Source organism: Hemitrygon akajei, chromosome 8 (assembly GCF_048418815.1).
Source record: "Hemitrygon akajei chromosome 8, sHemAka1.3, whole genome shotgun sequence".
NCBI lineage: Eukaryota > Metazoa > Chordata > Chondrichthyes > Myliobatiformes > Dasyatidae > Hemitrygon > Hemitrygon akajei.
This window is the reverse complement of record NC_133131.1, coordinates 5,641,933-5,658,530: the sequence shown is the minus strand read 5'-3', so window position 1 is coordinate 5,658,530 and position 16,598 is coordinate 5,641,933. Positions and strand designations below refer to the sequence as shown.

The 16,598-nt window shown below is 40.8% G+C and overlaps 1 protein-coding gene across 5 annotated transcripts in view; it reads right to left on the bottom strand.

Annotated features, from left to right (window-relative positions):
• The window catches only part of bcas3 (BCAS3 microtubule associated cell migration factor), a 928,098-nt gene that overhangs the window by 482,578 nt on the left and 428,922 nt on the right, over window positions 1-16,598 (bottom strand). For all 5 annotated transcript variants that reach the window (XM_073053122.1, XM_073053127.1, XM_073053125.1 and 2 more), the window contains exon 16: window positions 12,809-12,959. In XM_073053122.1, the coding sequence (XP_072909223.1) occupies window positions 12,809-12,959 (151 nt within the window). The remainder of the gene's footprint in view (window positions 1-12,808; window positions 12,960-16,598) is intronic.

Genomic DNA, 16,598 nt, shown 5'->3' with positions numbered 1-16,598 from the left:
TGCCTAAGTCCTTCTGCATCCTACCTGTTTCCTCCACACTACCGGCTCCTCTACCAATCTTCATATCATCTGCAAACTTGGCAAAAAAACCATCTATTCCATCATTGAAATCATTTATCTACAGCATGGTCCCAACACCAACCCCTGAGGAACACCACTAGTCACTGGCAGCCAACCAAACAAAGATCCTTTTAATTCCCACTTGCTACCTTCTTCCAATCAGCCAATGCTCTCACCATCTTAGTATCTTTCATGTAATACCACAGGCTTTTAACTTGGTAAGCAGCCTCATGTGTGACACCTTGTCAAAGGCCTTCTGAAAGTCCAAATATACAACATCCACTGCATCCCCTTTATCTATCGTACTTGTAATCTCCTCAAAGAATTCAAACAGGTTCATCAGATAGGATTTCCCCTTAAGGAAATCATACTGACTTTGTCCTATGTCACCAAGTACTCCATCACCTTGTCCCTAACAATTGACTCTTAACATCTTCCCAACCACTGAGGTCAGGCTAACTGGTCTATAATTTCCTTTCTGCTGCCTTCCTCCTTTCTTAAAGCACGGAGCGACATTTGCAATTTACCAGTCCTCTGGCACCATACCAGAGTCCAGTGATTTTTGAAAGATCATTTCTGATGCCATCACAATCTCTAATACTACCTCTTTCAGAACTTAGGATGCAGTTCATCTGGTCCGGGTGACCTATGTACTTTTAGGTCTTTCAGCTTTTTGAGTACCTTCTCCTTTGTAATAGTAACTGAACCACTTCTCTTCCTTCACACATGACAACATTTGGCACACTGCTAGTGTCTTCCACAGCGAAGACTGATGCAAAAACAAATGCCAAGGTCATTCAGATTTGGCTGGTCTGACAGTTAACACACACTGTTGACTTGGTTATTGATCAGCTTCACCATGCAGTGCAGTTCACTATTCAGCTGGAGGGTTCCACTTGATGCACTGCAGGGGGAGTGGTGAGTTGATTTGACTAGCGGAGACTCAACTGGTCACCATGTGCATTTGGAGATAATGGTGATGTCTGATGCCAACTTTAAACCTGTCCATTAAACTCCTTATAAATTTGAAACTTCTTGTCCTTGCATTTCACTGGCCTGGAAGATTGTGAAGGATGGCAAAAGCCTTCTTTGTGACCATGATGTTGGTATTTGCTGCAAATGTGTTTCTTATATTGGCAGATTCTTAAGTAATGCTACACAACACAATCTGAACAAACTGTGTTTGACCACTTGGAGACCTGATGGGTAATGATGTCTGCGTCACTGGAAACTGCATTAACACAGTTCTGTTTTACCAGATTGAAATGATGTTTCAACCTGATCAAATGCTAACGTCGTTGAGGGACAGCTTCTAAAGTCATATCAGGGCTGTGCTCCAGTGTGGCCAGGAGCCATTTGCAAATGTCTACATCGCTAGGTGCCTGAAGTCAACAAATAAAAATCAGGCATTTGAACTGTGATTCAATAATGTTACATTCATGATTGACAACACTGGCATATGTGATGAAGTCATTGGCATTATGAATTTTGCAATGGTAGCGGACACTAAAGAGAGACAACTTCTTTCCAAAAATGCTTGTTAGCTGTCAAAATGACAAGTCAGGTGGGTTCTTCAGCAGAACGAAGTTGAAATAACACTTATGTTTAACCATATCTAATTTTTGGAGCAAAGTCTATGCGTTCCATGAGTCACCTTTACTAGCAAAATTGACTTGGAATTTATCTTTGTAACATTTAAACCATGATTCAAACCTAATTCCCGAAGCAGCATCGAACTGGAAGCTGGTAATAGACACAACAACAGATTCACATGAGTTCTGTTCAGTGTTTGACACTAACATTTGGATTCATTAATAATCTGCTTGTCAAGGTTTCGAATGACTTCAGTCGGGCCGCCTCAAATTGAGCTTGCTGCTGTTGTAGAAATGCACGCGTCTTCTGCTGAAACTGCCATGTCAATATAATATAGGATTTTTTGTCAATTTGTTGTGTTCTCTTGCCTAGAACTACCAATGAGACTCAAAACTAAGAGATAGAACAAAGCCGGAACTCGAAATGAACCTTTATACAGTAAAACCATGAAACTCCAAAAATCCCAAAACTCAACTGTCCGTCTCAAAGCATGACTATTTAAACAGTTTACCCAAGAAAATTTGAGACACTGATAAGAATAATGACCAATCAGTGAAAGTCAGCCTAGGATTGGTTGTCAGCTGATCAATAGGTACTGGTTATCTTGGCTCGCCTTAACAATGAGTAAGGGGGCCAAACGTTACAAGGAGAAGATACGAGAAAAAGTATTGAGAGAGATAATAAATCAACCATGATGGAATGGTGGAGCAGACTCAATGGGCCGAATGGTCTAGTTCTGTTCCTATGTCTTATGGTTTGATAGTCAAATCAAATCAGCGAGGATTATGCTGGGTAGCTCACAAGTCTCACTGCACTTCTCGTGCCAACTGAGCATGCCCACAACTCACTAACCATTATGTCTTTAGAACATGGTAGGAAATCAGAGCACCCAGAGAAAAACCATGCTGTCATTGGAAGAATGTAAAAGCTCTGTAGAGACAGTGGGAGGAATTGAACTTCAATCTTACAATTGGCACTGTAAAGCACTGTGCTAACCATGATGCTACCACTGTATAATGAATGGTCAATTCTGCCAGCAAGATATAGCACATGGGTCAATGTTGGGATAAATCTGAACACTTACAGTAATGTAAGGAGTACAGATATAAAAATATACAGTACTTTCCAAAATATCTGTGGTGATATCAATGATCGAGATTCAGGCTGCACGGACACTTGTTATCAGTCAGACTAATCTGCAGTTATAGAAAAGGCAGATGCCTTGAAGTGTGTTGATCCCCTCGAGCATTCCCTCAAAGCCTTTGGCTGCACAGGTGTGATTACATCTGTTTGATTCACCTGGGACCAGCTGTCTTTGCATCTGCTGAACATATTCCTCCAGGCATTCCAGCCATTAGCACCACAGAATTTGTTCTATACTCAGTGCATCATTTACAACACTGTCCACTACCGGAATTAAATAGTGTTGTGATGTAATGATAAGACCATAAGACAGAGAAGCAGAATTAGGCCACTCATCCCACTGATCCACCATTCAATCATGGCTGATTTATTAACCCCATTCTCCTGCCTTCTCTCCATAATCTTTGACATCCTGACTAATCAAGAATCTATCAACCTTCACTATAAATATATGCAATGACTTGGCCTCCACAGCCATCAATGGCAAGAAATTCCACAGATTCACCATCTAAAGAAATTAGGTGAAGAAATTCCTCTTCATCTCTGTTCTAAATGGTCATCCCTCTATTCTGAAGCTGTGCCCACTATGGGAAGCATCCTCTCCATATCCTTTCCACATCCACTCTGTCTAGGCCTTTCAATATTCGGTAAGTTTCAATGAGATCCTTCTCGTTCTTCTAAATTCCAACGAGTGCATGCCTTGAGCCATCAAATGTTCCTCAAACTTTTAACCTTTTATTCCAAGAATAATTCTTGAGAACCTACTCTGGACCCTCTCTAATGCCAGCACATCTTTTCTTAGATAAGGGGCCCAAAACTGATCGAAATACTTCAACTGTCATCTGACCAATGCCTTATAAAGCCTCAGCATCATATCTTTGTCTTTACATTCTAGTCCTCTTGAAATGAATGTGAACATTGCATTTGTCTTCCTCATCACAAACTTAACTTGCAAGTTAACATCCCTGTTTAGAAAAGTCTATATTTTTATTCCTTCTGCCAAAGTGCATAACCATACATTTCCCTGCACTATATTCCATCTTCCACTTCTTTGCCCATTTTCCCAAATTGTCTAAGTCCTTCTGCAGTCTTCCTGCTACCATTACACTACCTGCCCATCAGCTATGTTTGTATCATTGGCAAACTTGGCCACAAAATCCATCAATTCTGTCATCCAAATTCCAACCACTGCAGAACACCACTAGTCACTGGAAGCCAACTAAAACAGGCTCCTTTTATTCCCACTCTTTGCCTCCTGCCAGTGAGCCAATCTCTATCCATGCTAGTATCTTTCCTGTAATAGCACGGGATCTTTTCTTGTCAAAGGCCTTCTGAAAATCCAAATATATAACATACACTTTGATTACCTTGCCTGTTAATTCCTCAAAGAATTCCAACAGATATTTCAGGCAAGATCTCCGCTTAAGAAAACCATGCTGACTTTGGCCTACTTTATTATGTGCTTCCAAGTACCCTGAAACCTCATCTTTAATAATTGACTCCAACATCTTCCCAATCACTGAAATCAGACGAACTGGCCTATAATTTTTTTCCTTCTGTCTCCCTCCCTTCTTAAAGAGTGAAGTCACATTTGCATTTTTCCAGTCCTCCAGAATCTTGTGTTCTTGAAAGATCATTACTAATGCCTCCACAATCTTTTCAGCTACCTCTTTCAGAAACCTTGGGTGTAGTCTATCTGGTCCAGGTGATTTCTCTACCTTCAGACCTTTCAGCTTCCCAAGCCACTTCTCCTTAGTAAAAGCAACTACATTCAAGTCAGATCAAGTTTATTGTCATTTAACTACATACATGTATATAGATACAAGACAATGTTTCTCCGAACCTGGATGTAATGCACAGTAGTACACATAACATACGTAACACACAATAATTTATGAAAGTAAAGATAAGATCTACAGCTGAATCACAGATAAATAACCAACTAAAGTGAATTAATATTAAATATTATAAGGTACGGAACAGATTAACCACTGACACTTTGAATACAATATGGCAAGGGGTTCAGAAGCCTAATAGCCTGTGGGAAAGAAAATGTTTTTCATCCTGACTATTCTTGTTTTTATGCATTGTAGTCTCCTCCCTGATGGTAGAAAGTCAAAGAGGATGCTGGATGGATGGGTGGGATCCTTAATAATACTAAGGGCATTGTATATGCAGCACTCCGATAAATGTCCCCGATGAATGGTAGGGAGACCCCTATGATCTTCTCAGCTGTTGTCACAGTCCTTTGTAGGGACTTCTACTTCGATGCTCAGCTACTTCCATACCAGATGGAGTTGCAACTTGTCAGAACGCTCTCCATGGTGCTCCTGTAAAACGCAGCAAAGATGTAAGGGAAGAGCCTTGCTTGTCTCAATCTTTTTAGGAAGTGGAGGCACTACTGTGTTTCCTTGTTCAGGGAGGTGACATTAAGGGACCAGGTGAAGTCACCTGTGATGTGAACTCCCAGGAACTTGGTGCACTTAACTCTTACTATCAAGGAGCCATGTATTTGCAGAGAGGGGTGGTTCGTCTGCACCTTCCTGAAATCCACAATGATTTCCTTTGCCTTCTCCACATTCAGGCTTAACCTGTTCTTCTCACACCAATCCACCAGCCGCTCCACTTCTTCCTTATACTCCGTCTTGTCATCATTCTTGATAAGGCCAACCACTATTGTGTCATCCTCAAACTTGATGACACTGTTTGAGATGGATCCTACAACACAGTCATTCATCAGCAGTGTGAACAGCAATGGGCTGAGCATACAACCGTAGAGTGCGCCAGTGCTCAGTGTAATGGGACTAAAAGTGTTGCTGCCCACATGAACTGACTGAAGTCCAGTATCCAATTGCAAAGGGAGGTGTTGAGGCCCAGTGAGGTCTGTTCCCCCACCAGTCTCTGGGGTGTAATGGTGTAAAACGGTGAACTGAAGTCTGTAAACAGCAGTCTGGCATTTGAGTCCCCATTTTCTAGTTGGGAAAGGACAGAATGGAAGGCAGAGGCTATTGCATTGTCAGCAGATCGATTTGAGCAGTAAGTGAACTTGAAAGGGTCCAATGTAGCCAGGAGAAAGGCTTTAATGTGCTCCATGACAAGACATTCAAAGCATTTTCTGCCTCACTTCTGTTTCCTGATATTCTCAAATTTCTGGCATACTGCTAAGATCTTCCACAGCAAAAACTGATGCAAAGCACTTATTACGTTCGTCTGGCATTTTTTCTCCCCCATTACTTATTCCCTCTCTTCTTACCTACCCATCACCTCCCTCTGGTTCCATTCCTCCTTCCCTTTCTCCCATGGTCCACTCTCCTCTCCTACCAGATTCCTTCTTCTTCAGCCCTTTACCTTCCCCTATCCACCTATCTTCCCCACTCACCTGGTCTCACCTATTTACCTGCCAGCTTGTACTTCTTCCTCCCCCAACTTCTTATTCTGGCTTTTTCTCCCTTCCTTTCCAGTCCTGATGAAAAGTCTCAGCCCAAAAAGTCGACCCTTTATTCATTTCCATGGATGCTGCCTGACCTGCTGAGTTCCTCCAGCATTTTGTGTGTGATACTCTGGATTTCCAGCAGCTGCAGAATCTATTATTTCAGGTCAAGGTAGTTTATATTTTCTTGCACAACCAGTGACCAAAGACATGCCTTAAGCTATTCAAGTTAATTCCATTTGAGATATTTTTTATTAATAGGTAAGAGCCCACTATCCGATCTGCATGTAATACAGGATTTCAGTGCTGATAAATTGTATGAGTATTTCAAACCTTTCAAACAATGCTGTACTTTCTGGCTACTTGCTAAACTTAGATCACAATGACACAAATGACACATTTCACTCTATGCTTCCATGTATATAGTATGTGGTAAATACAACTTATCTTCTTCTTCTTCTAATTCTGTAGCACAGAATTTTTTCCAACTTCTTCATCAGTGATATCTGATTTAAAAGCCTCTAGTTCCCTGGCTTATCCCTGCTGCCTTTCTTGGATGAGGATATGCAGAGTGTCAGTCATGATTTTGATGATCAAATGTCTGGAGTATAACAGCAGGCATCATTATGGACCACAGTTAATAAATCAGTGGGTACAAACCAGGTAGTATTAAAATCATCCCTGTGATATCCCCTACTTTAGGTTGTGACACTGAAAACAGCAGCTAACCTAGTTGCTAGAGAGGGCAATGTTAATTGAATGTTGTCTGTACAGCTCTTCTTGCAAGATATAGCAAAGGTCACTAATCATATCCATGAGCAAACACAACCTTTATAAATATTTCTTCCGTATTTTGGAGAAATGGCCCACGTGCATTTAACCTTAAGGTCAGATACATATCCTGTCAGATTCTAGGACATGTTCACTTCAACTCTGCTCTCAATGATCTCAATCTGGTCTTAGTTCTCATTTTGATTTTTCAATTACTTCATGGTTTGTCTCCTGTTGCTATGACCTTGTCCAGCCCATGTGACCTCCCAAATCTCTGTCCTCCTCCATCCTGGCAACACATACAATTCTGATTTCTGACCCAAATCCTCCCTATTCCTCTGTGTCTCTGGAATTTTAAGATGCTCCTTTGACCTACTTAGCTAGTTATTACAACACAGAAGCTGCTCATTCAGGTCTCAGCCTGTTCCTGGTAGAGTAATCCCATCAGTCTACTCAGCCTTCTCCTTATTTCCATGTTACAACTTCTCACAAGTCCATCAACTGCCACTTGCATCTTTCTGCCATTTTCCTGAACTGGAGGATAATTCATGGTAGTCAATGAACTCAGCAACTCCGCCATGGACAGTCCCAAGCCCGGCTGCGAAAGGAGGATTGGGCATGGGCTAGAAACCCCATCCTGTAAAACCCCAGTGCTGCAGAAACATCAACAGAAGTTCTAATGATCTCATCCCTGTGAACATAGAACATAGAATAGTACAGCACATTACAGGCCCTTCAGCCCACAATGTTGTGCCGACTGTCAAACCCTGCCTCCCATATAACCCCCCACCTTAAATTCCTCCATGTACCTGACTCATAGTCTCTTAAACTTCACTAGTGTATCTGCCTCCACCACTGACTCAGGCAATGCATTCCACGCACCAACCACTCTCTGAGTGAAAAACCTTCCTCTAATATCCCCCTTGAACTTCCCTCCCCTTACCTTAAAGCCATGTCCTCTTGTACTGAGCAGTGGTGCCCTGGGGAAGAGGCACTGGCTGTCCACTCTGTCTATTCCTCTTAATATCTTGTACACCTCTATCACGTCTCCTCTCATCCTCCTTCTCTCCAAAGAGTAAAGCCCTAGCTCCCTAAGGAAGGATACACCAAGAAGATGGGCCACATCTGGAAAAACTTGAAAGACTGGCCCAGGATAGAGAACTCTGGGCAAGCTGTTAACAGTAGCCTAAGTCCCAGTAGGGATGATGAGCTTATGAAGAAGAATAAACCCACCTGTACAGCTTGAGAGGAAACCTACTGGAAGAACATGCAAACTCCACAAGGAGGAGGTCAGGAGAGAACCCAGTGTCAGTAGCTGCAAGGCAGCAGCTTGTCTGTTGTACCAGACAATTGCTGCATAGTTATGCTGGCTTATGGCCATAAAGTCATAGAAAAGTACAGCACAGAAATAGGACATTTTGCCCATGTAGTCCACGCCAAAACCTTTCCTCCAATCTCCCTAAAATTATGTCCTCTTGTATTAGCCATTTATGCCATGGGAAAAAGTCTCTGGCTGTCCACTCTGTCTATGCCTCTTATCATCTTGTACACCTCTATCAAGTCATCTCTCAGCCTCCTTCACTTCAAGAAAAGCCCGAGCTCGCTCAACCTACCTTCATAAGACACGCTCTCTAATCCAGGCAGCATCCTGGCAAATCTCCTCTACATCCTCTCTAAAGCTTCCACATCCTTCCTACAATGAGGTGACGACAACTGAAAATAATATTCCAAGTGTGGTCTAACCGAGGTTTTATAGAGCTGCAATATTACCTCGCAGCTTGTTATTATTCGCTTTTCTTAATTGCAGCAAGTTGGATCTGATTGTCCAAATCTTGATGAACTCAGAGCTAAGCTCCTGATTCCACATCATGTCTATTATATAGGTAGATTCTTGCAAACTTGTGCAGCCATGTACAAGAACCACCAAGGAATAGGCATATAAAGAGCCCTGCTACACTTCTTTGATAGATTCTGGTGTTTTCCCTTCCACTGAAGTTATGATTAACTAGTCAGTAGTGCCATGTTTTTTCCCTGCCTCTTTTTGTTTTAAATAGTTGAGTTACATTTCCTTAAGTCTTTATTTTTTGAGATACTGCGCAAAATAGGCCCTTCCAGCCCTTAAAGCTGCGCTGCACAATAACCAGCTGATTTAACTCAAGCCTAACCACAGGACAATTTACAATGACCAATTAAAATACTAATTGAATGTATTTGGATTCTGGGAGGAAACCAGAGCACCCGGAGGAAACCCACACAGTCACAGGGAGGATATATAAACTTCTGAATCTGTGGAACTTTGTAAGACACCAACAGCTATCTGAAAAACTAGATAGAGCTTTAGGTTAAATTCCAACCAAAGTTTAAATTCGATGTAAATTTAAACCAAACTACTTTAAATTGTAAGTATCATATACTACCTGGAGATTGATTTTCTTGCAGGCATTTACAAGAAAAAAAATGAAATACAAAATAATTTAAGAAAATTATACATAGACGGATAAAGACTGACAAACAAACAATGTGTAAAAGAAGACAAACTGTGCCAATAGAAAAATATAATACTGAGAGCAAGAGTTGTAAGGAGTACTTGAAAGTAAGTCTACAGTTTGTAGAATCAGTTCAGAGTTGTGGTGAATGAAGATATCCATGCCAGTAAACAATGCTTCTGCCACCTTATTCAGTGCATCTTATTATTTGTTAATTTGTGGGATGAGTGAGCGCACCTTGATCTAGAGCAGGGGTTCTCAACCTTTTTTATGCCATGAACATAGAACATAGAATAGTACAGCACAGTACAAGCCCTTCGGCTCACAATGTTGTGCCGACCCTTAAACCCTGCCTCCCATATAACCCCCCCCACCTTAAATTCCTCCATGTACCTGACTCGTAGTCTCTTAAATTTCACTAGTGTATCTGCCTCCACCACTGGCTCAGGCAGTGCATTCCATCCACCAACCACTCTCTGAGTGAAAAACCTTCCTCTAATATCCCCCTTGAACTTCCCACCCCTTACCCGAAAGCCATGTCCTCTTGTATTGAGCAGTGGTGCCCCGGGGAAGAGGCGCTGGCTGTCCACTCTATCTGAATGAACCAATACCATTAAGCTAAGGGTCTGTGGACCCCAGATTGACAACCCATGGTCTAGATGAACATTTTGTTTGGCAGCATACATGTGTACAGTTAAATGGTAATTAACCCGAACTTGTACAAAAACTGCACGAATGCTGTACCTCAGATTAAGTGTTCAAATCTTAGAGTGGAAGCCACATCATTTAACTCAGTGAGTGACTAGAAAGTGAGTCAAGTATCATTGCTCCCTGATCTTAGTGTTTTGTGGGTCAGTAAGTCAGTTTATCATCCCACAATTTGTCTGAACTGTTGTTCAGCTTTAGAGTGCAACTAAAACAAAAGTCTTTTCACATTGCATCGCACATAATGAGAGGCCCAGCTTTTCAGTCAGTAACTGCATGAAGTTCAACATTAGTGAAGACTACAATCTGTTGTTTGGGAGGCGAGGAAGTGGCTGAATCTTTGCGTGAGCTTATTCCAAGAGGGGACTTGTCAGCTGGAAAGGAAACAGTGGGGTCAGTTATCAAGATACCAGTTCAGTGCAGTTAGGAATTAACCATATTGACTGAACCTTCCATGTTGAGCTGACAATAATAATTATGACTGAAGATATTTTTTACTGGACTAGAGATGTTCAGTGGTAGAGTATCTTCAAAGGAGAGATCAGTGGATTTTTAGAATATTATATCAGAGGAATTGGGATCATTCCAGAAAGTGAAGGTAAGCAAAAGACATTGAAAAGTCTTGTCAAATGGCAGAAGTTAAACATAAATGGGTTGTGTTCCTTTCCTAGTGTTCTTATTCACATAGGTTTTTTTAAGGCAGTTAAGTACATCATGATGTTTCTTCAAGTCTGTAATAATGTTGAACTTCTTTCATTCTCCATGCTTTGTGAAATGTTCACAATGCACAAGTATTTTTAAAATAAAATGGTAAACTATATATGCAAAGTTATTCTTCAGTAAAGTGGTTGCAATTAGCATCCCACAGACAGCTCTCAGAAAGGTGCAACTCTTTGCTGGCAATATCACTAATCATGTAATGTAGCAATTAAACATGATTGTAATCTTGATAATGTTAACACAAATGACACATTTCACTATACATTTTGATATACTGTACTGTGATAAATAAATCTGAAATCTCCATGCCATGCTATAATAATTTACTGGACATCACAGAATAAAAACAGAGCATTTCTGCATGGTCTCCACTTGTGTGCTTGTGTGTTGTGCCTGCACACATCAGGTGTGTGCAGAAAGGAAGCAGGGGCATAGGCGAATGTATTTTCATCTGGATTTCCGTTTGCACCTATTTTCTTCCCTTCAACATAACTAAACAAAAATCTTATCCTAAACATTTCATAAGCAGTTTAAGACAAGATACATTTTTTCGTTATATTCAAGGGGGCTTAAAATAGTTGGTTGTGAAACATTGAATTTGAGACTGTGAAAATTGATATAGGTAAAGCCTATATTAAGGAGGAGAAACCATGTTGCTAGAAATAGTCGGCATCACTATTTTTCATAACCACACTTGGAGTATCGTGTGCAGTTTTAGGCCCCTTATCTAAGAAAAAAAAAGCTGGCATTGGAGAGGGTCCAGAGGAGGTTCGTGAGGATGATTCCCAGAATGAAAGGCATAATGTGTGAGGAGCTCTGGGCCTGTAGTCACTGGAATTTAGAAGAATGAGGGGGGGAAATCTCATTGAAATCTATCAATTATTGAAAGACCTACAGAAAGTGGACATGGAGAGGATGTTTCCTATAGCTTTAGCATAGAGGGACATTCAATTAGAAATGAGGAGGAATTTCTTTAGCCAGAGGAGGTGAGTCTGTGGAATTCATTGCCAAGTGATCGGGTATATTTAAAGTAGAAGTTGATAGGTCCTTGATTAGTCAAGGTGTCAAAGGTTAGGAAGAGAATGCAGGAGAATGGGATTAAGAGGAATAATAAATCAGCCATGGTGGAATGGCGGAGTGGACTTGATGGGCCAAATGGCCTAATTTGCTTCTGTGTCTTACGGTGTAAGATTAGCAGCGTCCACATTTTTTTCACAAACAGAACTAATGGAATAACATTTAGTTATACTCTTAGTTCTGGCTCTATCCCCGTTTTAAATCAGATGCTAACCAACCTACCGTACAACCCTTCTTATTTTCTTTCTGTAGAAAACTCTAATGGCAGTAATAAAGAGAACTGAAATGGAACCCTAGGGGAAGACTTTTCCCCACATTAAAAATAAGAAAAATATATTTGTTATCAACTTCTAAACTCTATAATCTACCAAACATGCCTCACCTCCCTGGTACTTCACTTCACATAGTTTCAGGTTTTTTCCGCAATATTTTTTAAATAGCCATATGGCATAGAATTAAATATACCCTGTCTCAAGATTCAGTAAACAGTGCTGTTATTTTAAGCAGCTACTTAAATGGTAATCTCTTCTGAATTTGTGGTTTATTCATTTTTGACCCTTCTTAAGATGCCAGCGCTCTTACTCTACCTGCTTAAGTCAGCAGGTTAGTAACACCAAAGGGACAGGTGCAGTTTGTAGTCAGGTCCATTGGAGCATAGTGTGGTGGAATCTGCATTTAAGATGGTCCTGCCATTGCTGAATTTCCATGTTGATATGCTAAGCCAACATGAGTGGTGTCTGTACATATGTTTTATGTTAATCTGTTTAGTTCCTTGCACATGACCATTAAAATCATGCTAGAAAGTCAAGTCAAAATTCATTACCCTGTGCGCTTTGTGATGGTTCCCAGTGTCATGGGCTGTTTGATCTGTGCCAGGGGCAGCACAATGGTCAGGGTTGGGATGGGTGAGAACCGTGGGTTTCCCAGATTGTTGTTGGTGAAACTGTTGTAACTGTCCTGGCCGCTTAGTTTGCCTGCAAAACAAGAGAGAAAAATTACAAAATGGAATTAGGTTGCAAGAAGTACAAAGGTACATAAAAAGGATCAAAGATCAACTTTATTCGCCATATATATTTACATGTATTAAGAATTTGCTGTGGTGTTGGTATGATATGCAACAAACTACAACAACATTGAAAATTATATAAAAATAACCTTTGAGGTTCAGAGTTAATCTGACTAAAAAAACTAAGCCAAATTGCCTAAATAATGGATGATAAAACGTCAGTTGTAACATTTAAGAGAAGATTAGATAGATACATGAATGAGAGAGGTATGGAGTTCTACGGTCCAGGTGGAGGTAGATGGGACTGGGCTGCCATGAATCCTGATGAAGGGACACAGCAGGAAACATCAACTCTTTATTCTTTCCACAGATGGTGCCTAACCTGCTGAGTATGTTATGCTATGCTCTAGGTGGGCTGAAGGACTTGTTTCTGTGCTGTAGTGGTCTATGACTTTAAAAATAGGTCTCCTATCACATTAAACACAGTAACTTTTTGAATGGGATATTCTACCCCAATAGTATTGAATAAATGTTCATTTCATGTGATTCAATAGACGGATCATACAGTACTTTACATGATGCTGAATAAAATAAGGCTTCATGCTACATCCACATTTTCTTTCCATTGGGTAGAAAGCACTAGTCTGTATCCATTTTTAAGCAGGTTTCTAGAATAACTCCAGCAGTTTAAGGTTGCTATTAATGATGTACTGAAACGTAGCGTGACTGTTATGAACCTTCACCAGGTAGAAGACAATGGTTTTTCAGGTTTATTAGCATCTGGAGCAGGTCCAGTGGTAATAATCTGAGTGTTAGTCAAGACTTACACTGGCTAAGTTGACCATTTTAAAATCAAGATGCAGATATAATGTCTGGTAATGGAAACACCAATGTCCTTGAACGGAAAACACTACAAAAAGTAATGACCCAAACCATCATGGGTAAAGCTCTCCCCACCAATGAGCACATCTACACAAAACGTTGTTGCAGGAAAGTAGCGTCCATCATCAGAGACCCTCACCACCCAGGATGTGCTCTCTTCTCGCTACTGCCATCACAGAAGAAGGTACAGGAGCCTCAGGACTCATTCCCAGGTTCAGGAACAGTTATTACCCATCAACCATCAGGCTCTTGAACAAAGGAGTTAACTTCACTCTACTTCACTTGCCCCATGATTGAAATGTTCCCACAACCAATTTCAAGGACTTTCAATGCCTTTTCATCTCATGTTCTCTATATGTATTGTTTATTTATTTATTATTTTCAATTCTCCTTTTTATATTTGCACAGCTTGTTGTCTTTTGCACACTGGTTAAGCACCCAAGCTGGTGCAGTCTCTCATTAATTCTATTATGGTTATTATCCTATTATGGATTTATTGAGTATGCCTGCAAGAAATGAACATCAGAGTTGCAAATGGTGACATATACGTAGTCTGATAATAAATTTACTTTGAACTTTTGAACTTTAGTAATCGGACACCATGCTTGCATATGTCCTTAAATGTTACACAGGGAAAACTCAGCCACACGTTCTTGCCAAGAGACATCTGCAACAATAAAATACTGATTTTGCTTTTGAGCAGGCACTTACACACCAATTATCTCCAGTGCAATTGTAATCAATCAAATCATTCAAAGTTCAAAAGTTCAAAGAAAATTTACTATCAAAGTCCATACATGTCACCATATACACAAGAAAGTCTGCAGATGCTGGCAAACCAAAGCAACACACACAAGTTGCTGGAGGAACTCAGCAGGTCAGGCAGCACCTATGGAAATGAATAAACAGTCAACATCAACAAAGACAGACAAACAACCAATGTACAAAAGCTGACAAATTAAGCAAACACCAAAAGAAAAACTAACAAACAGACAAAAAATAATTAATATTGAAAGCATGAGTTACAGAGTCCTTGAAAGTGAGTCCATACCTTGTGGAGATTACAAGTAGGATGGATGCAGTGGATGTTGCATATTTGGAATTTCAGAAGGCCTTTGACAAGGTACCACACTTGGAAAACTTCTTACCAAGTTAAGAACCCATGGTATTACAGGAAAGTTAGTAACATGGTTACAGCATTGGCTGATTGGTAGGAGGCAGCGAATGGGAATAAAAGGATCCTTTTCTGATTGGCTACCAGTGACTAGTGGTGTTCCCCAGGGGTTGTTGTTGGGACTGTTTCTTTTTATGCTGTATATAAATGATTTAGATGATGAAATAGATGGCTTTGTTGCCAGGTTTGCAGATCATACAAAGATTGATGGAGGGGCAGGTAGTGTTGAGGAAATAGGTAGGATGCAGAAGAACTTAGACAAATTAGGAGAATGGGCAAGAAAATGGCAAATGAAATACAATGTTGGAAAATGCATGGTTGTGCACTTTGGTAGTAGAAATAAATACACGGACTATTTTCTTAATGGGGCGAAAATACAGGAATCTGAGATGCAGAGGGACTTGGGAGACCTTGTGCAGAACACCCTGAAGGTTAACTTGCAGGTTGAGTCAGTGGTGAGGAAGGCAAATGCCATGTTAGCATTCATTTCAAGAGGTCTAGAATACAAGAGCAAGGATGTGATGCTGAGGCTTTATAAGGCACTGGTGAGGCCTCACCTTGAGTATTGTAAACAATTTTGGGCCCCTCATCTTAGAAAAGATGTGCTGACATTGGAGAGGCTCCAGAGGAGGTTCACATGGATGATTCCAGGAATGGTTATCATACGAGGAACGTTTGATGACTCTGGGTCTGTACTCGCTGGAATTCAGAAGGATGAGGGGGGATCTCACTGAAATCATTCGAATGTTGAAAGGCCTAAACAGAGTAGATGTGGAAAGGATGTTTCCCATGGTGGGAGAGTCGAGGGCAATAGGGCACAGCTTCAGAATAGAGTGGCGCCCTTTCAAAACAGAGATGCAGAGAAATTTCTTTAACCAAAGGGTGTTGAATTTGTGGAAATTATTGCCACATGCGTCTGTGGAGGCCAGGTCATTGGGTGTATTTAAGGCAGAGATTGCTAAGTTCTTGATTGGACATGGCATTAAAGGTTACAGGGAGAAGATCAGGAACTGGGGTTGAGGAGGAGATAGAAAAATAGGATCAGCCATGATTGAATGACAGAGCAGACTTCATGGGTCAGATGGCTTAATTCTGCTCCCATGTCTTATGGAATCAGTTCACGTTGGTGTGAGTGAACTCATCCACACTGGTTCAAGAGCCTAATAATTCAAGGGTAATAGCTGTTCCTGAAACTGGTGGTGTGGGAGCTAAAGCTCTTGTATCTCCTTCTCGATGACAACTGTGAGAAGAGAGCATCACCTGGATGATGGGGGTGGGGTGTCCTTGATAATAGATGCTGCTTTCCTGCAAAAGCACTCCATGTAAAATGTAAGGACATTTACAGTAAAGTACTTCACATCATAATTTTGTCTATCAATCATTTTAGGCACATATTATGTTCAACAATCAAAGACCATATGATCTTTGTGATCTTCTGTCACCCTTCTCCTTCCTCTTTTACTTATTCTTGGGATATGGGGTCATTGGCAAGGACAGCATTTATTTATTTAGAGATACAGTGCAGAATAAGCCCCTCAGGCCCAAAGAGCT